This window comes from Ambystoma mexicanum, chromosome 12 (genome assembly GCF_040938575.1).
Source record: "Ambystoma mexicanum isolate Mex_15411 chromosome 12, UKY_AmexF1_1, whole genome shotgun sequence".
Lineage (NCBI taxonomy): Eukaryota > Metazoa > Chordata > Amphibia > Caudata > Ambystomatidae > Ambystoma > Ambystoma mexicanum.
The window spans coordinates 171,144,458-171,170,278 of record NC_090936.1 but is presented as its reverse complement, the minus strand read 5'-3'; the positions used below and the strand labels follow the sequence as shown (position 1 = coordinate 171,170,278).

General features: G+C 47.1%; 1 protein-coding gene across 1 annotated transcript in view; it reads left to right on the top strand.

Annotated features, from left to right (window-relative positions):
- Nucleotides 1-25,821, top strand: part of ZFC3H1 (zinc finger C3H1-type containing) — a 1,590,362-nt gene that overhangs the window by 1,267,197 nt on the left and 297,344 nt on the right. Inside the window, exon 27 of the mRNA XM_069628251.1 lies at nucleotides 15,500-15,594. Coding sequence (XP_069484352.1) covers nucleotides 15,500-15,594 — 95 coding nt within the window. The remainder of the gene's footprint in view (nucleotides 1-15,499; nucleotides 15,595-25,821) is intronic.

The following is a 25,821-nucleotide window of genomic DNA, read 5'->3' as shown; positions in this document are numbered from 1 at the left end:
GCGAGGAGACGCAGGAGCTCCCCATCGCACATATGATATGATAGTTTATTTATATAGCGCCTACACACAATGTGTTTCAAAGCGCTTCACTGCAAGGGAGGGAACAAGGGAAAATACGACGACATTCTTACAGGCCATGAACAACAAGAATGTGAAATTAACTATTGTACTCGGCATGAGGACATTTCAGTGCAAGAGCTAGAACACAGATGGGAAGGAAATGGGAAACAGACAGGAAACAGACAGGTGACTACTGTACTAGGCCTGATGACATTTCTGGTAGAGCCAGAGATTAACGATGGAGGGGGGTGGAGAGAGGAGGGCGAGGAACAAAACAAGAGACTATCGTACTAGGCCTGACGACATTTCAGATAGTGCTGGGGGGGGGGGGGTGGCGGGATTACAACTAAAGAGTGGGGGGAGCAGACAAACGTGTTGCTATCATACTAGGTCCAGGGACAATTCTGATGGAGTAAGTGCATTGAAAAAAGTAAAGGAGGGCGGCAAGAGAAGGGGAGAGGAGGAGAAAACAGAATAAAACAGTAAAAAAAGAAATTCTGATGCTTGTTAATCTGCTTAGAATCACATGCTGTGAATATGGTCCGACATCCAGTGGTAACCGCAGAGTATTGCATCTTGTCTTTCGAGGACTGAAAGGGGACGTCGACATAACTCAGATTGTTTTATTCCGCCCAGATAACTGGTCGCCCTATAGCAGAGCTCTTACTTAAGAGACATTGTTTATTCTAAACCGACTTGTCAGTTATTTCCCCCCTTAAGTCATTTCGACGGCAAGAACAACTTCGACAAAGACTACGGGGAACTTTTCTACGGCGGTGGATTTTGGCACCTGAGATCCAGCGGCTGAAGCATCCACTTGGCCGGGCCCTCTGGCCGGCCTTTACAGTAGAGAGAGTGGAGACGGGGTGCCATATTTCTGTTATGTCTTTCCTCTTTCCCCCCTCTTTACCCTCTAGGTCTGGTTATCTTTCCCTTTTGCTATGGAAAGGACTCCTTTTAGGTTCTGCCCTAAGTGTAGGGTCAGATACCCGTGGAAGGACGAACACAGGACGTGCAACTACTGTCTCGCCTTGGATCACGACAAGCCGTGTGTGGCTTGTAAACTCCTTCGGCCTAAAACCTTAAGGAGCGCTGTGTAAAGCGGTGGGCTGCGTACGGTATGTCGCAGGCGGAACCCTCTCCCCTGCCACACCCGCCAAAAGTGACGGGGGCACCTCCAATGACCAAACATCTGTTGCAGATGTGATAGACCTCGAGGCGGACACTTCTAGGTCTGTCATGCCTGTCCCCGACCCTTCAAGGCCCGACTCTGGTCTCGCCTCAGGGACAACGCCCGGCGACAGGGGCATACAAAGACATTACAATAAATACACAACCCTTTTACCTATTTCGAGCAGTATGTCGAAAAAGGTGAAAGCGCCAGCAGGGCCCTCGAAGATTTCAGCAGATTCCTCAGATCGTTCAGATCCAAAGCCTTCCCCGCATCCGCAGCACCGTTTGACGACTGGGCATCCCAAAAAAAACAAGGGCGCTACCCCTAAATCAAGATTGCACGTCGAAGCGTGGAATTTTCGACGGTCCCGAAAGGCCCGGTAGGCCCAAAAACTACGACTAGGCCTCAAGGCGAAAAACCTACCGATAGGCCCTCTAACGCTGCGGTAGTTGGTAAATCTACTGATAGACCTTCGGAGCCAATATATCACGCCGATTCGGTGGAAATCGAACACAGTATTGCTAGAATTACTTTGGCCGTTGGGCTTATTCCTATTCCGTCCAAAAACATGGGGCAGGCCGTGGAAAAATCTATAGATGAGCCGTGGCACCCCGATTCTCTCGATTCCTTCGAGGATAGTCAAGAGCCACTTTCAAACACCCTGAGTGACAAATTTCGGTGTCAAGGGGCGGAAGACGATGTTTTTCCACCCGTAGGCCCTTCTTGTTTGTCTAAGGGAGAAATTTGAAGGGTGCATGGATTGTCTTGAGAAAAATATTTTTCTGAATATCCTTCCCCGAAAAGATCTTGTGGAGAACCTAATCTTAAATCTGCTTCACAGTTACAAGATGATCAGCCCTCAGTCGCCGTCCATCATGAAGACATCATTTAAATGGATACTTATTGGGACATTTACAGTGAAGATGAAGAACCTTCCTTCCTGCAGGGCTACAATGAGGACCAGGCGGATGCCACGGACAATTGGGAAGAAACACACCAAGTGGGGACGGACCCATGGGCGCTCCCCCAACAAGATCAGGACATTGATGTTCTATGCCTGTATTCTCCTCCGTCCACCCTGGCTCGCCAGGCCTCACCTGTAGATGACCAAATGGCCTTCAAAGCCATGTTAAGGAAGGCAGCAGATCACTTTCAAATCACTACTCAAGGGGCGGTGCCTGAGCACAAATTTGTAGAAGACCTTCTTAAGGAGAAAAACCCCCCTCTAGCCAGGCCATTCCCCTCCTTAATTCTATTAAGAGAAGATTGGCCCCCTTCCTGGTGTCACCAGCTCAAACCCGGGCAGTGTACCCAATAGTAGAAAAGTTATTTCAGCCAGCTCCTTCGCACCCTCAATACATTAAAGGGCACGCCACTCCTGATTCCCTGGTAGTGACTACCACCCGGAAATGGGCGGGAGTATCCCTGGCTACGGGGGGAGGCACCTCAGAAAGAGAATCCAAGAGGTTATATGCCTTGGGTAAGCGGGTTACCCCGGCTGCGGCATATACCACACGCAAAGCAAATAACACTACGCTGCTGGCGAGTTATGCTGACGCTCAATGGAACCTAGTACAGGAAGGTCTCCAGGAGGGCCCAGAGCCCATCAGGTCCAAGCTTCTCACTTTTGTGGCCGAAGGCAGGCAAGTGAACCAGAATGTGATAAAGAACGCTCTGGACACGGCTGAATCAGCAGGCAGGGGTCCGGCCCAGGGAATCTTACTTAAGAGGGACGCTTGGCTTCGTAGCTCAGGGTTTAAGTCAGAGACCCAGGCCGCTCTCAATAAACCCATTGAAGAAACTAATCTGTTCGGAAAGGCGGTTGATGAAGCCCTAGAAACAGACAAAAAAGAGCATGAGACTTTAAGTCCTGGCAACAAATTACTCGAAGACATCCCCCCCGCCCCCCCTCCCCTCAGAGTGGAGGTAATTCTCGTCGGTCCTTTCGAGGGCAGTCCTGTGCAAATAAGAACAACTATGGCACGGGAAACCTTAATGCTGGACAAACATCAGGATGCCCCGCGTACTACCCACCAAGGTGTCAGCGATGCAGCAAAGCCAGAGGTAGAGGCCGCAATCCTAGAGGTGCCACAGCCTCTGGTCAGAAATGACCATCAGATCCAGGTCCCCTCTCATGTCACCCCGGTCAGGGGGCGCTTAACATCTTTCCTCACGGCTTGGGAGGGGATAACTTCAGACCAGTGGGTCATAAAGACGGTCGCCCACGGATACTGCGTGGAATTTGCCCAACCTCCACAATTCAGACCAATTCAGACCACCGCACTCACTGCGCCTCTCACCGGACCATCTGGAGATCCTGAATCAAGAGGTGGGAGCGCTGCTGGGAAAGGACGCCATATTCCTCAGGTAAACAAGGGTATTTATTCAGTGTACTTCCTTGTACCCCAAAAAGGACCTCACCATGCACCCTGTGCTAGATCTGCGCCAGCGAACAAATTCATAAAACCTCAAAAGCTTTGCATGGTAACACTACAGAAGGTGATCCCACTGTTGAAAAGATGCATACTTTCATATTTCAATGTCGCCAGCGCACTGGAAATATCTAAAGTTCATGATAGAGGACAGGCATTTCCAATTAAAAGTACTCCCCTTCGGCATCGCCTTGGCGCCAAGGGTGTTTACCAAGGTACTGGCAGTAGCAGAAGCACACCTGCGCAGTCTATCCGTCCCGGTTTACCCTTACCTCGACGAAAGGCTCACAACAGGGGACTCGTACGACACATGCTTTTTGAACACCCAACGGACCGTAGACCTTCGGTTCAGTCTGGGATTCTCCATCAACGAGAAAAAATCCAGTCTAGTCCCCTGTCAAGTAAAACAATTCCTGGGGGCTCTAATCCGGACAAAAGACTGCCTAGTCTTCCCCTCCAACGAGAGGGTTCAGAACATGCTTTTTCAGATCCCTCAATATGTAGCCAGTCTGGAGGTGACGGTGTGCAATGTCATGCGTTTGCTAGGGATGATGGCGTCATGCATATACTTGGTTCCCCGCACACGGCTGCGCATGCGTCCCATGCGAGAGTGGCTCAACAGCCAGTGGTGTCAGGCCAGCGGACAATGGGAAGATCTGGTAGTTGTTTCGCCAGCCCTCGTTCTCTCTCTGCAGTGGTGGTCAAGGGAAAATCTTCTGAAGGGGAAAACCTTCACCACCCCTGCAGTAGAAGCCACTCACACAACAGACTCGTATCTCACGGGGTGGGGGGGGGCTCCCCTGCTTCAGCAGACAGCGCATGGAGTGTGGTCCCCACAAATGGCGTTTAACCATATAAACTTACTGGAGCTATTAGCAGTGTTCAAGGCATTAAAGGCTTTTCAAATGCAACTACAAGGGAAGACAGTGCTGATTCTAACAGACAGCACTACAGCTATGCATCTGAACAAGCGGGGCGGGGGGGGGGGACTCCCTCTCCAGGGCTATCCAAGCTGTCCCAAAACATTTGGATCTGGGCTCTCAAACACAAGATGTTTGTTGTCCCAACATGTTCCAGGGGAACTCAATCTTAGAATAAGAATGGCGTCTGCACGAAGACATCTTGTCCAATGCCTTCGCAGAATGGGGCATACCAGAGATCGACCTGTCCCCAACTCAGGAGAACGCCCAATGCCAAGACTACGCCTCCAGGTACCCCGAGAACCGCTCCAAGCGGAACGGTCTCTGGATAACCTGGTCAGGGAAATTTGTCTTTGCTTTCCCCCCCCCCACGCCCCCCACACCGACTCCCCCTCTCAACAAGATAGTGCAGAAGATGCACCAGGAACCAGTTACCATGATACTGGTGGCCCGCATGTGGGCCCGCCAACCCTGGTTCGCTCATCTGATGGAAATGTCCCTCTTCCCGCCAGTAAAACTACCCTGCCTGTACAACATGTTGTCTCCGGACAGGGAGGAGACCCTACACCCATGCCCCAAAAACTCTGAATTTAGGAGCCTGGCTCCTGAGGTCCTAGTTTGGACATCTACAGCTCCCTCAGAGGTGCATGGACTTACTCAGGGAAACTAGGAAACCTAACAACCGTTATTGCTTTGCCAGCAAATGGAAACATTTTGTGATCTGGTGTAATATCAAGGGCGTCAATCCCATCGATTGCTCACCCACACACATTGTGCTATACCTAACCCATTTGTTGGACACAGGGTTGGTCTTCAATTCCCTGAAGGTTCATCTGGCTGCTCTTTCAGCATACACCACGTCACAACAAAAGGTGTCGTGGTGGAAGATACCAGTGATTAAGGCCTTTATGGAAGGGGTTAAAAAAATGTATCCTCCCATTTCTCACCCAGCTCCTAGATGGGATCTAAATGTCTTTTTAACTAGGCTCATGTGGTCTCCCTTCGAGCCTATGCATAAAGCAAGTCTAAAAGACCTTAAGTATAAAACGGCCTTCCTAGTGGCTATCACTTCTATCAGAAGGGTTAGTGAACTACAGGACCTTTCTGTTCTAGACCCCTTTTTTTACAGTGTACAGGGATAAGGTAGTTTTGCGCACGCATCCCAGATTCGCGCCTAAATTCGTCTCGAAGTTCCATGTGAACCAATCGATTGAACTTCCTACCATTTTCCAGAATCCCACTAGCATGAGCGAAAGCAGCCTACACACACTAGATGTGCGCGGGGCATGTTCTAACTGGAAAGAACAAAACCACTGAGGAAAACAAACCAATTTTTAGTTTTAGTGGCAGCTGGTAGAGCAGGGGATCCTGTCTCTAAATCAGCTATCTCAAGGTGGATTGTCAAATGCATCAAACTGTTACGCTCGTGCTAAGAGAGGACTGCCCTTCAAGCCTAGAGCACACTCTATTCGGGGAACTGTGGCTGCCATAGCATTCATTGTAAATGTTCCCATAGAGTTGATTTGCAAACCGGCAACCTGGAGTTCTGTACACACCTTTACAAAACACTATTGCCTAGACACTCCTTCTAGGTCTGATTCTCAGATGGGACAAGCAGTACTAAGACATCTTTTCTCTACTGTTCCTTCTCACAACCCACCTCCAACTCTGGGTACTGCTCGCTATTCTATGCACAGCATGTGATTCTAAGCAGATTAACAAGCATCAGAAGACATGCATTACATACGGTAATAGCATTTTTGATGATTGTTTCTGCTTAGATTCACATGCACCCTCCCTACCTCCCCGCTCGGGGCAAAGGAACATAGACGTCTTACTACTTTCTCTCTTCTTCATGTACTCACTCACAATAGCCTTGGGCTCCCTCATGGCAGGAAAAATACAATCTGAGAGACTTCGACGCGTGGGGGATTCTGGGTACACTACATGATAGGGATAGTGTTACAAACACGCCTATGCCGACGTCCCCTTTCGGTCACCGAAAGACCAGATGCAGTACTCTGCGGTTACCACTGGATGTCGGACCATATGCACAGCATGTGAATCTAAGAAGATGCAATCTTCAGAAATGCTATTACGGTAAGTAATTCATGTCATATACATAAAACACAGGTGCCAGTGGGTCTGCAGCACTGTTGTCATCTCATGCAATTCCTAGTATCAGACATGCAATGCCCCAGCCAGCATTTCCAATGAGCTATACAATGCTGGCGAAGCAAAACGCCCCAGCCTTGCATGGCTCATTGAGTATATGCGGCTGGGGAACTGAAGTGAACAAGGGAAATAGGGTTTTCCTTTGACAGGTCAACCAGCCCAGGAGCATTCCCTCAGCTGGAAAAAGCAGCTGAAGGAGTGCTCATTGTTTCACTGGTCTGGCTCCTTAGCTACTCCATAATGGTTGAGGGGGCCACTGGGTGGGTGCCCCCTCGCCATTATGGATGAGCAGCCAGGCTCGGACTAGTCTATAGGGCAATGCCTGTACCAAAAATGCTAGTGTGGGCCAATCAAAATGGGCCACCTTTTTGGCCAATGTCGGCCAGTTTGCTGAGTTACTTCACTGTGCAGTTAATAAGTTTGACCATTGTTGCTGAATAAATATTCTTTAAATCTCACAATTTACTTAAATTTTAACACAAAGCACCCCTTTGGGTACTATTCAAACAGTCTGTGACTAAAGGAATGAATATCAATGTACAACTGCAGGCCACTTTTTCATTGGTGCCTGAGACAGTTTCTTGCTTCAGCCCAACCTTCTGAGCTGCCCCTGCCCATTTCTTCCAATCTAAAAAAAAGAAAACGGCCCCCCAGGGATGCGGCCGTGGCCCCCTTTGGGGGCGTGCCCCATAGTTTGAATACTGCTGCTCTAAGGGTTGACGCCTCATAGCGGACATCCCTCTGCTGCAGAATATATTCTGAATTAAATATTCGTTCCAGGATACGGTTTCTGGCTTGTCTCTCCAGTGTCTTTCAAAAGAAGAGATCAAATCAAAAAGTTCAAAATATAAGTCTGTAAAGTTCAACATCCAAATTGTTTGGTCCCCTGGTTACAAATTCACTCAGTTCCTGAAGGGATTTGAAGTGTTCTAAAGGGATTGCTCAGTTCAACAAAGGTTTCAATGCTGGGATCAATGGGTTACTCACTTTCCCTTCCGACAATGCTGTATCTTAAGGCCCAACTCACTTAAGCCTTCAGCCACCTGGATAACGTGGGTGTCATTTCATGAAAGATTTTCAAGTGTTTAAAAAAACATCACTTAGTTTAAAAAGAGGTTTTCAAATAGTCCAAAGGAATTGCTCCGTTCAACAACGGTTTCAACTCTTTGGTCCAATTGGGTACTTGTCTTATCCCTCTCCAACAATGCATTATCTTAGGGCACAACTTGCTTTCTCAGGTCTTCACCTTCGTGGGTACTTGGGCTTTATACTTTGCAGTTACTTTTTGTAGCTCTCTTGGCCTTCCGTATTTATATCAGTCCTTGTGTATCTCAGGACACTTCGGCCCTTCTACATTCTATTTGCGTGTTATCTGACCGTTTGGGCTTTTAGCTGTTAGCGTACCTATGTGTTGGGTAATAATTGATGTAACACTGTGTGAGACTACACAGCACTAAGCAGATTGGTATTAGGTAACCCACCTTTTGGTATATTTCTGTACTACACAAGTTGGTAGTGTGACTGAGCAGCCAGGCTCATCTCAAGAGGGGTAAATGTGAGCTGTAGCATTGAAATGCGCAAATACAAGTATCCAAGTAACACTTACACTCAAGGTTTCAGTTATAAATAGTTATTTATTTAACATCAATTTTTAAATAGGCGTTCTTTAAAAAGGACAAGATATGTAACAATAAAATATACTTTAAAATACTTTTCCAGAATCAGTACAAGTTAGTGGATACTCTTTGGATATGCTTTTTACACACTTCCCACACCCGGAGGTGACATCATTCACAAGGACAGTAATGGCATTTGTACATCACTAGTTACGCTTTGCAGATTCCGAGGTTGCAGAAAGAAAAGGTTAGAGGACGGAAAAGGTTATACAGGTTCTCAGGGCATGAGAGTATAGTTAAATCTTCCAATGAAGTCTAGAAAAGCCTTTCCCAGCAATACGTCTACAACAAGTTACCACCTATGAGGGACAGAAATATCAAAGTCAATGGACTAGAAGAGTCTGCAGGGAGCCAGGACAGTCAATGTCAATTGGAGCACAGAATATGTATCGGAGTCACTGTTAGTCAAAGATTGTATGCAGTACCCTTAGGGTGCACTACAGCAACTCTCACTACAGGTAATGGAACACCCAACATGTGGTATAAGATTGTACTACACAGTTTGGTAGCTTGTTGAGCAGCCAGGCTCATCTCGAGAGGGGTCATTGTGAGCAGTAGGGGAGTTGGAGATTCACAGTGACAAGTATTCAAATAAACACTTGCACACAAGGTTTCTTGAATAAACAATAATTAATGTATCCGTCAGTTAGAATAAGTCTTCTTCAGAAGGGAGCAATACAAAAAGCAACACACAGATATACTTCATTACTCTACACTATTAGTTTCTATATCAGAAAGACCCTTTTGGAATGGCCCACAGAAGCAGCCTACACCCTCAGGTGACTTCAGTAGCTAGGGGGCTGGGGCCATTACTATCTGCATTTAGAATACTGTTAGAAGTTGGTAAAAGGAAAAGGTTATTAGAACAAACAAGAGACCACAAATATTCTTAATCGGGCAAATACGTGTGGATCCCCTAAGCAGAGTCATTCAGTATAACAGGTTAGGCCAAAGTCAATGGGGAAAAGTCTTACATAGGATGAAGCACCTCTGGTAGGTAAGTAGAAAAGTCTTTGCACCATGCTTAGAAGTCTTTGAAGAAAAGAAGAATCAAATGTAGGGCCACACGCTGTTTAGACTTATGAGTAGTAGAAGATGCACGCAACTCTACAGCAAGAGTTAAGTTATCTCAGACTTTGTTGCAGTACCTTTGAATTGAAGAAAAAGTGCAGCAGATGACTTCTGGTCCTGTGTAGCTCTGCGGATCTCACTGTTCCTGGGCCTCAGTCGTGGGTACAAGAGGGAGGACTTCTGGGGACTCTGCACTGCAATGGGGCGGTCACCGCTCGCAACCGGCACTCTTTCCAACAAGTGGCACTTCAGTGTTTCAGCTCCTCGCGACTACCCCAAATAGCAACACCGCAGTTCCTGGCTTTCTAGATGGACTTTCCTTGCTTCTGGGGTCGCGCACACTGTTGAGGGCGCTCGGGCTCGGTCAGTCGTGCTTCCTGTGAGTCCGAAGGATCTTCCTGAGCTCTTGGCCAACTTAAAAGCAACGCACACAATCTGGTGTTCCTCTCCCTGGCGTTTCGGTTTCCAGCAGCAACTCTATGGAAAGGCAACCAGCTCTGAGAGAATGTCCAGGTGGCTTACTTTGGAGTTGATTGGTCCCACCAACTCAAGGGGAGAAGTCGTCCTTGCAGGGGCTTCTCTGTCAATCAGAATTTGGAGTTTCAGTACAGCAGCAGGGCTTCACCGGGCAAATCAAGGGTCCAGGAGTTGCAGAAGGTGTCCTCTTCAAGTTGTTCTTCGGTTCCTTCGTCCAGTGGTCGACTCTGCCTTCCCAAGCCAAAAGCCTCACTTTTTGTTCAGTTCTCTCCCATTCATTCTAGCATAGCTGTCAGTCACCCAGCAGGGTGGCTGTCCTTGCCGGACAGTCAGCCGGCCAATCATCAGAGTGCATCTGGGTCTCCTGGGAGACTAAGCACAGGGAGTTTCGGGCACCTCCCTCAATTCCTGCCTACCCCAGACACCCTGGAGCCAGAGGCAGGCTTCACTCGTGAATCCCCTCAAAGGCAAAGTGAACAATGGGACTAAACCGGGTTTGGCGCGCAGAGTAAATCTCAAGAAGGACCATTCCACAAAGAAATGGCGGGAAAAAAAAAGACCAGAGCATTTTGTCTAAAAAGGCAGCCTTGGGTGCTTTACAGCAGCAGCAAATGCAGCCCGTGGTAAATACACATCACAGTAGTTAAAACGAAACCACTGCCACCAGCCTTTCAGTGAGGAAAGGGTAACACAAAATTGTTACATGAGAAGCTAGACAAAGGGATACTAGCTAACCCCTCCAGCACCCTATTGTAAGATAGTTTGTGTTAGGTCTAAAAAGTTACAAATGTAAGTAGTCAATTTCACTTTACTGCTCTGGGAAACAGTAGTTTATCCCAGACAAGGTATTTAAACCTTTGAAAATCTGAAAGACTTCCCTGCGCCACTGCACTGAAGAAGCTGCTGTGTGACGCAATGTAAAAGATGATGCCTATGGAGATTGTCAGACTCCACAACCAAAAGAAACACAATGTTCAAAATCACATTAAAAATACATGAGAGAGTGGGTAAAATGGTCTTGCTGTCTCCAGGTTAAAAAAATCAAGTCCTCAAAATTCAGCAAAGTTGCTGGGGGGTCTCAAAGGTGGAGGGAATTAGCACATTTCTGAGAATTCTCCATAACAGTCACTTCTTGGATAACAAAAGTCTTGCACAAAGTTAGAAAGTTTTGTAGAAATCACTTGTAGGGTCACAAGCTGTTAAGCCTGTGAAAAGCAGAGTTGGAATCAACTCTAAGGGTAAGCCACTGCAAGTTTCAACTGAGAAAAGTACAGCTCAGAGACACGGAGGTAAGTACCCCAAGTCTAAACAGTACCTCCTGGTTTGAAGAAGGGTGGTCCAACTGGAATTTGTCCTGTTGCAGCGGTGCAGACCCTGGGTTCCTGAGCTTCAGTCTGGACAAGAGGGAGGACGTCTGGAGGGCTCCTGCGGCAGCAATTTGGAGGTTGGCGGCAGCTACGGGCTCTTTTCAGATCAGCAGCACTTTGCGGTTTCAGCGCTCGGTAAAGGGCACCACCATGGATCTCGGGCTTCCTTCACTCATTGGGTCCTGCACTCTGGTGAGGGGACTCGAGCTTTGGTCGTCCTGCTTCTGGAGGGTCCTTAGGAGACACCTGGAGCTTCTGGTCGGATTTCAGACGTTGCACTCGACTATGGAGATCTCGACCCCTGGCGCTCGGTGTGATGATGGAAATGCATTGGAGGGACAGTGTCGCCTTGTCCTGTACTACCTTAAGTGTGTTCTGTGTTGTTTTCTGCAGAGGAGTCCTTGTGGGACTCCTGGCAGTGCAGCTTTTCCTCTTTTTGGTTGTGGTGAACAGAGACCCTTTGAATACCCTTGAGGCACCCATGGTTGGGGGTACAACCCTGTACCCCGAGTGTGCTTTTGGGGTTCTATGTTCTTGGATCGCCAGGCTTTTTTCACTGATTTTGCCGAAAATGTTCAGCTGAAAAAAACTGGTCGGGGCGGGGGGGGCTTTCTCCAACCCCTTTGCCCTATTTTGTAGTCCCTATACCCCACACACCCCTAGCCCTCATTTGCCCTTACCTCCTGCCCCCTATATTTTTCAGAAAACATTGCTGCGACAAAAAAAAACTGGCGATGTAATAACGTCTTACTGTTTTTGGGCACCTGTGTGTGGCCCACACAGCAGGGTATGGGCTGGTGGCAGCTCCATGCTGAATTTGGCATGTGCTCGGAGTATCCTCCATTTTGGGATACCCAGGCACTGCCATAGGAATCGGTGGATTCCTGATGGGAGACGAGATGGCCCCTGTGGCCTCTTGGTTTCTATTACCTGTTACCTTGTTTTCCCAAAGTCCTGACTCTGTCCCTTCTCCCTGACTGGCTGTTGGGTGGAAGAACCATATATGCTATTGTAGAGAAGTCCAGGCCAGACTGGCTGGAGTCTTCCAATGACTTTGTTGTGGGCACACCATTGGGGTGGGACCTGGGTGAATGGAGTGTGTGACCAATATGCATTCCATTGTATGGGTGTCTGGTATCTGTGTGTGTGTGACACAAAGAATGAGACAACTCTGCCAGAAACGGACATGAATACACTGTGGTGTGCTGAAAGGCTGGGTGCTTGCCCCAATCCACATTCCTTGTTATGGGTGTCAGGGTGGAAGTGAATGGCTTGAGTGCCCTTTGATCCTGATTGGCAGCCTGCATAAATTCCCTTCTGACTGATTGGCTGACTGAGCTTGGCTCAGCAGTGGGACTGAGGGACAGATCTGTAAATCTGGGGACCTCTCACTTAAGAAATTGTTCAGAAGTTGAAGTTAAAACTTGAAGCTGCTTATACTTGGCTAGGAGGCCTCTCCCTGAGCTACGAAGGAACAGTCTTGCAAAAACTGATCTTCATGGATGCACCCTGGAAGCCAGTCCCGAAAGGCTGTCGACCGGAGACTGGGTACGCCGAGAAATCTTGAAGTAAAGCACCTGGACATCCAGGCCATTGAAGTCCATTGCTGTCGACCGGGGTTTGGAGGATTTCCGTAACCTCTAGAAGCCAGTCAAGTTGTGTTGCCCAGAAGCGTGGACAGCTTGATGCTGTTCTGATCGACGACAGGAGCCTCAATGCTCCACTATTGCCTAAGAACATTTAAACCAAGCGCTCCCTTGCCATTACCATATACTACTTTTTCCTGCCAGAGAAAGTCGGGGTCGCCGACGAGTGAAGATCCAGCCGTGGTCAAGTCCAGACTGTCAACGCCAACGCTGACAAACCGACGCCCGCTGCCGTGCCTTCACTTGTCACAGAGTCCTCTTTGCGGCACCGAACTCCGTCATCGAGGTGCACCACACGCCTCGTCTACGCTGGCCGTCAACTAGCACTGTGGAATTCAAAGCTGCTGTCCCGACAATGGTGTTAACGTTTTCCTCATGGCATTCAGTGGCTCCTGCTTTAAAGGGAGTCCCGCTCACGAGGAATCCTTCAATAAATCTTCTAACTCGGGTACATTGGGGTAGTGGAACATTTTCGACCAGGAACTACTTAAGTATGTATGGACTGGGCATTGTTTAACCCAATTTGTCTTCCTTCCTATGTCCCATGCTGCTACACATCACTGTTTGATTTGTATGCCATTAGAAACTGTACGCAGTTGTAGCATTTTCAAGGAGTCATTAGTTAAGAGTGGTACCACATAGACATTGTATATATTTGCCATATTGGATATGCCAAGGTACAAAGTGTCATTAATTGTGTATATATATTGAGCCTTATGTTTATATAAATAACTGCTATGAACTAACATAGTATGTGGACATTCGTTTGTGTAGGGCTTGGTGACTACACTGTACTTAAGCTCTCAGGAGGAGATGCAGGCTGGTTCTTAAGCCTTGGTTGATCGTCCATACTATCATATAGAGCATCTTGGCTGGGCTGCTCTGTGCTTCTACTCTGCCTCTATCCCCCTCCAGTCTTTACACTCGGTTCTTGCAGCAGCGAAGAAGTACAGCCATTCAGGGAAGATGGTCCAGTGGAGTTTGTCTCGGGGTTAGTTGGTCCCACTAACCCAAGGGAAGAAGTCCCTACCGGAGCTTCTCTTGTCGGTCAGAAAAAGGAGTTTCAGCACAGCAGCAGGGCTTCACTGGGCAATTCAAAGGTCCTGGAGGATGCAGCAAGCTTTGTTCATGGTATCTTCATCGGGTGGATCTCCCAGTGCTCGACTCTGACTCGAGTCCCAAAACACTCGCCTTTTAAGCAACTTTCTACCATTCATGCACAGCCCTGGCTGTCAATCACTCAGCAGGGTGGCTGTCCTGAAAGGACGACTTGTTAATCAGGACTGGTTGCATGCAGGCATTCCTAGAGACAAAGGACAGGGGAGTTTGGAACCTCCCTCACATCCTGCCTTTCCAGACACACTGGAGCCAGAGGTGGGCTTCAGGGCTGAAGCCCGCCGAAGGCAAAACTAACAAAGGGCTCAAATCTGGCTCAACACGCAGAGTAAATCTCAAGAAAGACCTCACAAACAGAAAATGGCGATAAGACTGGGCAATTTTGACAAAATGGTCACCCATAGGTGCTATACTGCAGCTGAGGATTCAGCCTGTGGTAGGAACGCCCAATGGTAGGAACATTTAACCACTGCCACCAGCCATTTGAAATGGTGAAGATAACAAAATGGTTACATGAGAATATAGGATAGTGGGCTACTAGGTAACACCCAGCACTCCACATAAGATGGTGTGTCCTGGACCCACAAACAGAAAAGGGAAGTAAAGTCAATTTCACTTTACTATTCTTGGGAACATAAGTTCTCACAAGAAAAGGTATTTAAAACTTATTAGAAATCTAAAGGATTTCTCTGTGACACTGCACTGAAGGTGCTGTGTGTCACCATACAAAAGGTAGATGCCTATGGAGTTTGTCAGACTCCAAAAACAGAGGAAACACATAATCCAAATCGGGTCAAAACACATGAGTGAGAAAAGGGTCACTCCAGGGTTAAAATTAAAAAGTCCCGAAGTCCAGCAAAAGAGCTGGGTAGTCTCTAATGTGGGAGGAGTTAAGCACTGAAATGAAAATTCTCCCTAACACTACCTCCTTATGGAACTTTCCATTGGAGCTCTCTGGGCTGTCGGGACTGGTATTCAGTTCTCATGTCCCTCTGGAAATTCGGCACAGTGCCTTTTGTTTATTGCTCTTATTCTAACAAGTATGTTTGTATCTGACATTAAACCAGTGTGGACAATCTATTGTTGAAAATCAATGTACTTTCGCCAATCTCCAGATCTCCTTAGCCTGTAGTTTGGTTGTCTGTGTAAACCGTGGCGGGTTCACAAAGGTTGGCTTCCCAGATTCCTATACAAATAGTCAGAAATACTTCCTAGCACGTATAAACAGTTTACAGCCTGCTAGATGAATTTTGGAACACTTGCATGACCTCTGCTTGGCTGCCATTCATCTGTTTATTTCATTTGTCTTGGTATGTCTGCATGCATATATATATTTTGAAATACTACTTTTTCAGGTTCTAACTGTTTTTTTCTTTTTAAAATAGGAAAGAGTGGACGAAATTCCCTTGTTGATGCAAGAATTCGTTGCATCGTTCTTTAAAGGTTTTGATGCAGAACATGGTCTGAAACTACTTATATGGTAGGTTGTTACACTGTATTTCCAGTTTGCTTCATCCCTTTACATTCTTAAACAGGAAACAGTTCTTTTCGAATGTAATGCACAGTTGCATGTGGTGCTACAAATTGATAGTTCGAATGCACAGGTGAGCAGTTAATGTAACAAATGTGCCATGCATAAAATGAAGAATAAAAGGGATTGTCCTTTCTATGTACACTGCAGTAGTTGCATGTGGCTCCCTAAAAGTGAAAGTTACATTTCTTGTAGTGCAGAACATCCCACATTGCTGCACCCCAGCAGAGCATAGTTTTTTAATAACCCCAGACATTGATTTTCAACCAAATGCTGCTTGAACACAAGCTTGTGCTGTAGCGACTTGGGCGTTGAGTGCATTCTCCAGCATGGGATCTGGCATGGATTCACATGCTCATGAATATTCCCCTTCGTCAGGCTGGGAATCCTCGGTAAAGAAAAAATCTTTCACTTCTGAACTGTCTTTCTCCTAACAACCAATCACTGGTCTCTGGGTCATTCTGCCCCCAGCCAATGACTGCCCCCTACCTATGCCCCTTGTTAGGCAGAAACCTGTGCAGTTCCCTTAGGGACCACTGCAAAAGATTTAAGACTACAGGTGTTGGCAGTAAACCCACTTGGTAGCAGTCTGTACCACCCAGATTTACCTGGTAGCTGTGGCTGCGCAGTCAGACTTCCCTCAAGAAAAGTTAGGCAGTATGCAAAGTATACACAATAGGCACGCAGATACAGTAATACAAGCAAACACTGACCAGAGCTTTGGAATCAAAGTATATAATTATTTATTTAAAAACACAGTTTGAAACACTCCAGCACTCTTATTGTAAAATATTCTAAACACAGTTACTATTGTAATATATACACCCCTTTTTCCTTATCAGATAAGTCACAGTAAAACACCACTTATTTTCATACAGAGGTGATCGCTTAACTAGATTGCACTCCAATAAGTTTGTGAGAAAGGGAGGGAAAAAGACAGAATATGAAAAGGTACACCACTCTAAGATTCAGGAACACTGTTAGCAAGGCAGAAAAGCAAAGTCACTGGTGAGCCAAAGTCCAAAGGCTGGGTCCACTCTTAGAGAGAGCAGAGCACAAATGCGCCCAAGATCACACAGTTACACTAGCCTTAGAAAGTCTTGCAGAGGGTTCAAAAAGGGTTTAGAGAGGCTTTAAGAAAGTTTAGCCAGGGTGTCCCAGACTAACCCAGGTTCGAAAGCCGGGGGCTAAATCTACCCCGTACAGTCGGTAGCAAGGGAAGCCAGGCGGGACATGATACCTTAAGTGGGAAGGATCCTCCAGCGGTGGCAGTTGTACCTGGTAGTGGGTGCAAGTTGCGTCGTCGTCCGGGGGAAGAGCAGATCTCGACTTAGAGGAAAGATGAAAGTCGTTGCACTACCAGGGAAGAAACCAGCCGCAGAGTTTTCCAGTTAAAGGTGGTACCTTGGTTTCGCGGTCGTGGTAAAACGTGGTATCCCGGTTGCCGGAGTGCTTGGCACGGGCAAGGCGGCCACGAGGTACGTCGGGAAAGCGGAAAGACGGTGAAACTGGTTATCCCCACCAGTCAAAGGAAGACTCTCCGGCGGGAGATCTCCTCGGTCGTTGGGAAAAGTGGTGAGGCAGTCCAGCAGGGCTCCACCGGTGGTGGTGTCGTGGCAGGTCGGCTCAGCTTCTCCCTCGTCGGATTCTTAGGTCCTGTGGCGACTTCTGAAGTTCCAGTACCCAAAGCCCTGCTTTTATGCAGCAAACCCCCATTCACTCAGCCTAGCTGTCACTCAAACATGCTAAGTGGTGAGCCAGTCGGCTCACCACTTGGGCCAATCAGGATGGAGTGTGACTTGAGCTGCCTAGGCAACTCAGTCCAGGGTGCCTAAATTCCCCCTCCATCCCTCCTAAGTACCCCAGACAGAGTGGCACCACTTTGGAGGGCTTCTGTGGAGAAGCCCGCCAAAAAGTGGAACAAAGGGCTCGACTTGGGTTGGAGTCACAGAAGAGAACACAAACGCCATTTTAGAATCAAGTTTTGGCAAAAAATACCAACCGGAGAATTAATATTAATTAAATAAACCGGCAGTATGTACGAGGCTACTGTAAATAATTAAATAAAGATAGCCTAAAACAATGGGAAATCCCATAGGAAAATATTCACGGTTGAATATAAAAAGTAGTATCCACTGCCACCAGCCAAAACTCGACCAGGGGGGACGGAGACGTGCCCCCTCGACTAACAAACCCCGGGGCAATTGAATTGCCCCAGCCAGTAAGTCCACAATATGATGGTTTGCACTGGTTCTGTTCAGAATTTAAGACTAATAAAGTCAATGGTGACTTTACATACCCTGGGAGACAGTAGTCAGTCCCAGGTTATGGAGTCTATACTGGGGGTCACTGACACCCCTGTGTCACTGCACTGAGGGTGCTGTGTAACACAAATCACAAAAACACATGAAGCCCTATGGAGTAAAAGACCCCATAGCCCATTAAACACATCTAGATTCAAAGAAACACACTCAAATCATGCCCAAGAGTGAGGGTAAAAGAGTCTCACTCTTGGCAGGAGAATAAAAGAAACCCCAAAAATCCAGTAAAGCTGCTGGGGGACTCACTAGGTTAGGAAATTCTCCCTCCTCAGGCAGCCATCTTCAGATTTTCACTGTACGTTCAAGTGTTGGGAGTCCTCGTACTATAGCTCTCGAGCTTTAACTGCGTTTTGCGATTTTTCTAACAGTGTTTCTATTTCTCCGGTCAATCGAGCCTCAAGCTCCATCGATCCATCTTCCGATTAACGGGCACCAGTTTTCGGATTCTTTAGACAGATCTTCCAGGATTTTGAGGCATGAAGTGGCAAATTTTGAGGCACAAACCTTTATTTATTGCGGCATTTTTGCGGGGCAGTTTGTATTAACTGGGGGTGTAAGATTGCCACATTGCAGGAAACGGGCAGAGTGCAAGGCTACAAGAGAGCCAGGGTATCATTATTATGTATCTTTTGTATTCATTTAATAGTAAGAGTCCCAGATGTCTCTGGCTTGGCAGAACAGTGTTTGATTTGGCTACATTTCTGGTTTAATGTTCATGCCTATTTAATAGTATTAACTAAATTGATCATTATCAATTGTAATGCTGAAAATATTCCCCTTCTATGTTCTCCAATCCCCCCAAGCACCCACACACCTCTCACCAACGCACATCTCACCAACTCTCCATCACAAATTACATTCCTTAACCTCTCACTCTCATACAAATACTCACGTGCTATGTCACACTGTCAAGTCACAATTTGCACTGCCCGGCTCCTGACACACTCCAAATCATACTCCCAACTGACACCTTACACTCTACAATTCCTCCCGCAATATACAGTCCTTCATTCTTTTGTGCTGCTTCTGCATCTTGCATCCTTTCTCCCATTCCATCGCACTCTTCCCTCACCCTTTTTCCCAATCTGCAGCTCACTGCCTCTTTCTGGCCAATTGCTTCCTCTCAGCTTTCTGGCTCACGGACCACACGCTCCCTCTACTTTCTGTACCTCTGCTCGCTCTCAGATTTCTGGCCCACCGCATCACTGCTTCCTCTGCTCTCTTGTGCAGCGCTTCCTCCTCTGACCCACTGCTCTCCCTCTGCTTTCTTGCCTATCACTTCACATCTCACCCATCACTCTCCCTCTCTCATAGTGTAACCATTTTTTTATTTTTTTTAAATGTAGATTTTGTCCCAGGTTCTCAAATAATGGGGCATTTAAAAAAAAAAACGGAGGATATGCTATTTTTAGACAACCTATTTTTGGAAATGAGCAGGTCACCTTATTCTCAAGTCACCAGCGCATTTCCACAGGCTTGAGCTGTAGCACAAATTGTGCACTGGCCAGCTGCCTTGAATGGTGTTCTGGGTTGTTTGACCGAAGTGTAATTATTTGCGGCGGAATTGACCTTAGTCAATTTCGCTGCAAATTGATTTGCACTTCAGCCAAACAGCCCAAAATATACATTTCATCACCACCCCACCCAATCCCCTACTTAACTGCTTGGTCGCTCCTGCTTCCCCTGCAACCCTGCGGTGCCAGATCCGTCCCTCTAACGCGGGTCGGATCCGACTCAGCAGGGTCCCTTTTTCGTTATTTTCTTTTTTTCTGTCCCTGCCTCCAATTTTGAGGAAAAAGGGGAAAACACTTCTGCAACCACCCTACACCAAAAATGCTGAACATGGGGAGCGGGTGACACCCCCCAACACATGTTCAGTATTTATAAAAAACGATCGAATAGTACTGCACGAAATAGGTCAAATTGTAACATTCGATAGATTTTTGTCATCAAAATGGGCAGTACTTTGAATAGAATTACTCTCCCGACAGTGTTCTGCAAGCTCCCAGCACCTTTCACAGGGACAGGCCCTCCAGTTGCCTGCCGCTGTAAAATACGACCCCAAAAAATGCATTTTTATCCTGTTTGAGGAACAGAAATGCAAGCGACACAGCAGCGGTTCATACCTTAAAAGAAATGCATGACAGGCTCAGGAAAGACCCTGTCATGCAGTGGCAGCCCCACATCCCGTGCGCGTAGGGTTGCTTAAAATTTCTGCACATTTAAAAGTGCATCTTGCTTGGAAATGAGGGATGCGCTTTTAAACTGACAGTAACGCCACTTTATTTGATCAAGGAGGTGAAAAAGGCCATATGAATGGGCGCGCATATAAAATGTGCCCATTCATGTGTCCCTTGTGGATTGGGCTGCACTTTTTTTGGGACGCAAGTGATGAGATGTGTTAGCGCATTTCATTTCTTGTGTAAAAAAAAGTTGAGAACCTGGCACCCTAAGTATTATTTTTTTTTTAAAACAGTAATTTTTGCAGATTACTTTAAAAAAAAATGTAAAAAAAAAACATTTTTTTTTAAGATGCTGTTTTTGCACAAAACGGCCGTTTTTGCTGCATTTTGCGGGATCGCAAAATCGCTATAAGCTGGAGGCTCTGCCCAGCGTCAATCTGGGAATCCTTGGTTACCTTTTGCTTAATGTCACCCTAGTTTTCGGTGCTTTATGCCCATCCAATGGGACATAGAGTATTAAGCTCCTCCTCCCCAGCCCTTCCTCAGTCTAGCTGCTTGTCACGCTGGAAGGAGTCCTCGAGTTCTCCTCACGAGAAAGGAGTCTTGTTCAAGAAAAACCTACTTTCCTCAAGAAAACAACTTTTTTCTCCAGTACTAGGCAAAAGAGTCGTTCAAGACCTGCAGCTCCTGCGGCCTAAAAAATGTCTTCTAAAGCGACAGACACAGTGAGTGCATTTATTGCCTTTATCCCAGCCACTCAGCTGCGGATTGTGTATTCTGTAGAGTATTTAGCTCAAAAACCCTCAAAGATGGGCACAGACGACTAGTGTGATGCTCCCGGAGGGTTGTTACCCACTTTCAGTGTCATAATCCACTAAAAGCATGGCTGTGCCTAGGGGGGAAGAGATCCCCATTCAAAGAAAGGAGCAAATCTGAAGAAAGGCCTCCAAAGAGGCATAAGCGTCGCAGCCATGAACCGTCAACAAGTGCAGGTGATACGAGGGCCTCGCGCACTGACAATCGGGGGACACCAGGGTCCATTGTCGGGGACATACTCTCTTCCCCATCAACCACGCACTCGTCAACCAAGAAACCCTGACCAACTTGGACCAAAGTTGCCGGGACGACCCCACAGAGGCACAAAAAACAGCCAAGCAGAAAACGGCCTTCCCAAACATCAGTAGAAGGCTCTTCCGGGGCAGGGTACACAAGTACAGGTATTTACCTCGCCAGTCTCGCCAATTGTCTCCTCTGAAGTAATGCCAGAAGACTTTCTACAGCACAAGATTGATTTTGATTTTGAGTCCCAGCAGGCAGGTCCCTGCTATGCAAGATTAGGTGCAGTACCCTTTGGGAGTCTACACCAACCTTGTCCTCCTGGCAATAGGTAACCCAACCTTTGGTATAAGTCTGTACTACACATGTTGGTAGTGTGGCTGAGCAGCCAGTCTTATCTCAAGAGGGGTCAATGTGTGCAGTAGGATTTTTACACAGCATTTCAGTGACCAGTGTTCAAATAAACTCTTACGCTCAAGGTTGCATGATTAAACAATTATTCATTTATTTAACAGTCAGTTGAATAAGGCTTCTTCAAAAGGGAGCAATATATATGTAACACAAAAATACACTTCAAAATACACCTCAAAGTTTCTCTAAATCAGCAATTACCCGTTTGGGATGGCACACAGATGGTTCCTACACCCTGAGGTGACTTAAATAACTAGGACACTGTGGACATTCATATATCACTGGTACATTTAGCGCAATACTGAGTTTGGTGTCAAAGAAAAGGGTTTGGGAATAAAACAAAGGTTAAACAAATATTCTGAAGCAGGCAAGTACTTTTTAACCCCCCAATGCAAAGTAAATTAACCCTTTCCTGGAGTAAAGGTAAATCACAAAGTCAGAGTTGAGAAGTTTTTCAGGGAGCCAGTCCAGCCAGCGTTAATTGAGCAAAAGTCTAGGTGAGCTGACACACTTCTTGCATGCAATTAAAAGTCTTGCACAATGTTTTAGAAGTCTTTGTAGAAAAAAATAGAATCACTGTAGGGCCACAAGCTGGGAGGCTTGTGAGGGGCAAAGCTGCAAGCAACTCTGCAAAAGCAACAAAGACAAGTTTCAACTGAGAGCTCGCAAGGCTACACAACAAGAGGTAAGTCCTCTTAGTTTTACAGTACCTTTAGTTGAAAGAAATTGGTTCTAGCTGGCTTTTGTTCCTGTGTAGGTCTGCAGATCCTGTTGTTCTGGGCCTTAGTCGTGGGAACAATAGGGAGGACGTCTGGGGACTCCTGCACTACAAATTGAAGGTTGGCGGTACTTTGCGGTTTCAGCTCCTCGCGGCTCTCGCAAATAGGACCATCATGGTTCTCGGATACTACTATGGACTTTCCTCGCATCTGGGGTCCAGCATTCTGTTGAGGTGGCTCAGGGTTGGTCGGTCCTGCTTCCTGGGAGTCTGGAGGATATTCCTGGAGCTCGGTTCCGGCTTAAAGAAACTTGCTCAATTCTGGTGTTCCTCTCCCTGGCACTTCGGTTCCTGCAGCAGCAATGGAAGTACAGCCAGCTCCAAGAGGATTTCCAGATGAGCTTGTCTTTGGGTCGATTGGTCCCATCAACCCATGGGGAGGAGTCGTCATTTGCAGGTCTTCTCTAGTCGAGGCGAATTCTGAGCTTTACCACTGCAGCGGGGCTTCACCGGGCCAACCAACGGTCCAGGAGTTGCAGCAGACGCCTCTTCCAAGTTCTTCCCCGGTTCCTTCGTCCAGTTGTCGACTCAGCCTTCCAAGCAAAAAGCATTTCCTTTTATGTAGGTTTCTCCCATTCATTTGCAGTCGATCTGTCAATCACACAGCAGGGTGGCTGTCTTCTAAGGGCAGTCCTCCAGCCAATCACCCTTGGTGCATTCCTGTAACCAAGGAGACTCAAGCACAGGGAGTTTCGGGCAACTCCATCACTTCCTGCCCTGCTCGACACACTGGAGCCAGAGGCGTGCTTCACTCGGGAGTCCCTCCAAAGACAAAATACACAAAGGGACCAAGCCTGGTTTGGCACACAGAGTTAATCTCAAGAAGGACCTTTCCAATGAGAAATGGCGAAAAAAAGACTGGGGCCACTTAAAAACTGACATTGATCCCGTCGGATCACTCACCAGCCTGCAAAGTAGGAAAATATTTTACCCCTTTAAAGGGGCCTTAAGAAGGGTCAACTCCACCTCCTCATATAGAGGTGGTCGATCTTACTCTAGGGGGACATACTACTCCCAAGGATATAAAATCATTCCAATGCTACAGCAAATCAAAGGATTTTCAGCAAACACAGAGGAGCAAGCAAACCCTCAAACGGGAAGACAGGGGGTAACAGTTGCTGTGGGTATGCCTTAAATACAGGGCAAGCGGGGAAATGTGTCAATACGTTCATCAATGGCACTGCATTACTAGGGACAGGTGGGTCCTGCAAGCAATTGCCTGCTAGAATTCATCAAACAATCCCCCCCCACCCCCCAAACATACTGCCTATTCTTCCACAAACACAAGGACACCTAAAGGTCTTACTACAAGGTCAGACAAATGCTACAGAAAAAGGCAAACGAAAAGGTGCCAAAACGACACTAAGGGCCGGGAGTGTACTCAAAGTACTTTGTAGCAAGAAAAACAGACAGCAAGTGGTGTTCATTACTGGACCTATGCAGTCACAACAAATTAATCAAAAGGCAAACGTTCCAAATGGTAACAAATGTCTAGCACCCATCGGGTAAGCCTTTGCAGAAAATGTCACCATGTATATCAATTAAAGGACTGGCTTGTACGAGCACCAACACTATCCAAGGCCCAACACACCATGCTGAAACAGTACGGATGCTGAAGAAAGTAGCAGTCACAGTAAACTACAAATCTTCTCTGCTGTTGTCCAAGTACTTAGTGTTTCTCGGGGCACACTTTCCCACAGAGGAGCAGAGGATGCGTCCCTCAATCCATGGATAAACACGTTAACCTCACTAATTCCAACCTCCAAACCAAAACCCTACGCCTCAGTGCGCCAGTGCATGTGCCTGCTAGGCACTATGTATTTGTGCTTTCCGCTCATACTGAACTGCAGGTGTCGCATACAGCCCCTGCAAGAGTTCATAGCCACTAAGTGGTCCTAGCTGGTCCTAGTGGTACTAGCTGTCAGGAACTTGGGTGGACAAAATACTCATCACCCCAGACTTTGTATGCAAACTACAATGGTGGAAGAACAGTAAGAACCTTAAAAGGGGAAACCCGTTCCAGGGACCAAGTCGCCACTAAAATGCTAGTCCTAATCGCCTCGATAACAGGCTGGGGGCGTCCGTCGATCACTTGCATGTAAGGGGACTGTGGACTGCACAAGAGGCCAAGCTGCACATCAGCGTGCCCGAGCTGAAAGCAGTGCGGTGGGCCCTCATATCCTTCTTGACAGTGCTGCAGGGACGCACAGTAAAAATACTCAGACAATACAACAACGTTTTAGATCAGGAAGCAAGGGGGAACAAAGTCACCAACATTGTCTCGGGAAGGTCAACGAACTTGGAAATGGGCCCCTTCCAACCAGATGCTCCTACAGGCATTCCACCTGCCAGGAGTCCAAAACAACATAGCAGAGTGCCTCAGCAGGCAATCCGCGCAATCGCATGAGTGGGAAATCAACTAACAACCACCAGAGAAAGTGCTCATGCGGTGTGGTCAACCGTCCATAGACCCGTTTTCCTCTGCCAGCAAAAAAAAAAAATTGCCCAAACTTTGCAAGCAGAAGTCCGCAGCGGGGGTCCAAAGAGGATGCATTATCGTTCCCATGACGAATGTTTGCTTATGCCTTTCTCCCCACGCCGGTTATACATCGGCCGATTCAAATGATCATGATACACCCTTGCAAAATCTTTCTCTTTAAGGCAAACTGGCCACGACAAACCTGGAACTAGGACCTCCTCCAGCTGTCAGCGAATTGGCCGATAAGGCTATCCAGGCAACCAGACATCATTTTGCAAGACCACGGAAGGGTCCAACACCATGACCCTCAATCCCTGCAGTTAATAGCATGGATCTTGATTTCGTAGAATTTGGCCAGCAAGCAATCCCACAGGACTGGAAGGACGTCCTAGATGCGGCTAGGGCACCCACCACAAACCGATCGTATTGCTTTAAGTGGAAAATGTTTGGTGACTGGTGTTAAGGGCAGCAAACACTAGAACCACTCCATGTGAGTCCGGAGCAACTTCTCCCTTACCTGCTCTCGTTGGCAAAACAAGGTCTTAGTCACTCATCCATCAAGGTACACTTGGCGGCCATCTACAGGTATACAAGGAAAAGGAGTTGCATGCCCTTGTTCACCGACAGGCTGTTGAAGCCTTTCCTAAAAGGGCTTTTTAGAGTCTTCCTGCTAACTAAGGCAACTCTGCCAGTCTGGAGCCTCAATACAGTCCTTGCACAACTGATGAAAAAGCCATTCGACCCAATGGCTACAGCCAACATAAAGCATGTGTCCTGGAAGGTGGCTTTCCTAGTGGAAATCATGTCAGCCCGAAGGGTGTCAGAACTGCAGGCATTGGCGGTCAACGAACCCATCTGTGCTTCTGTAGAAATAAAGTGCTACTTATGACCAATCCAAAATTAAGTGCAAAGATTTCCACAGAATTTCACAAAAATGCTAACATAACG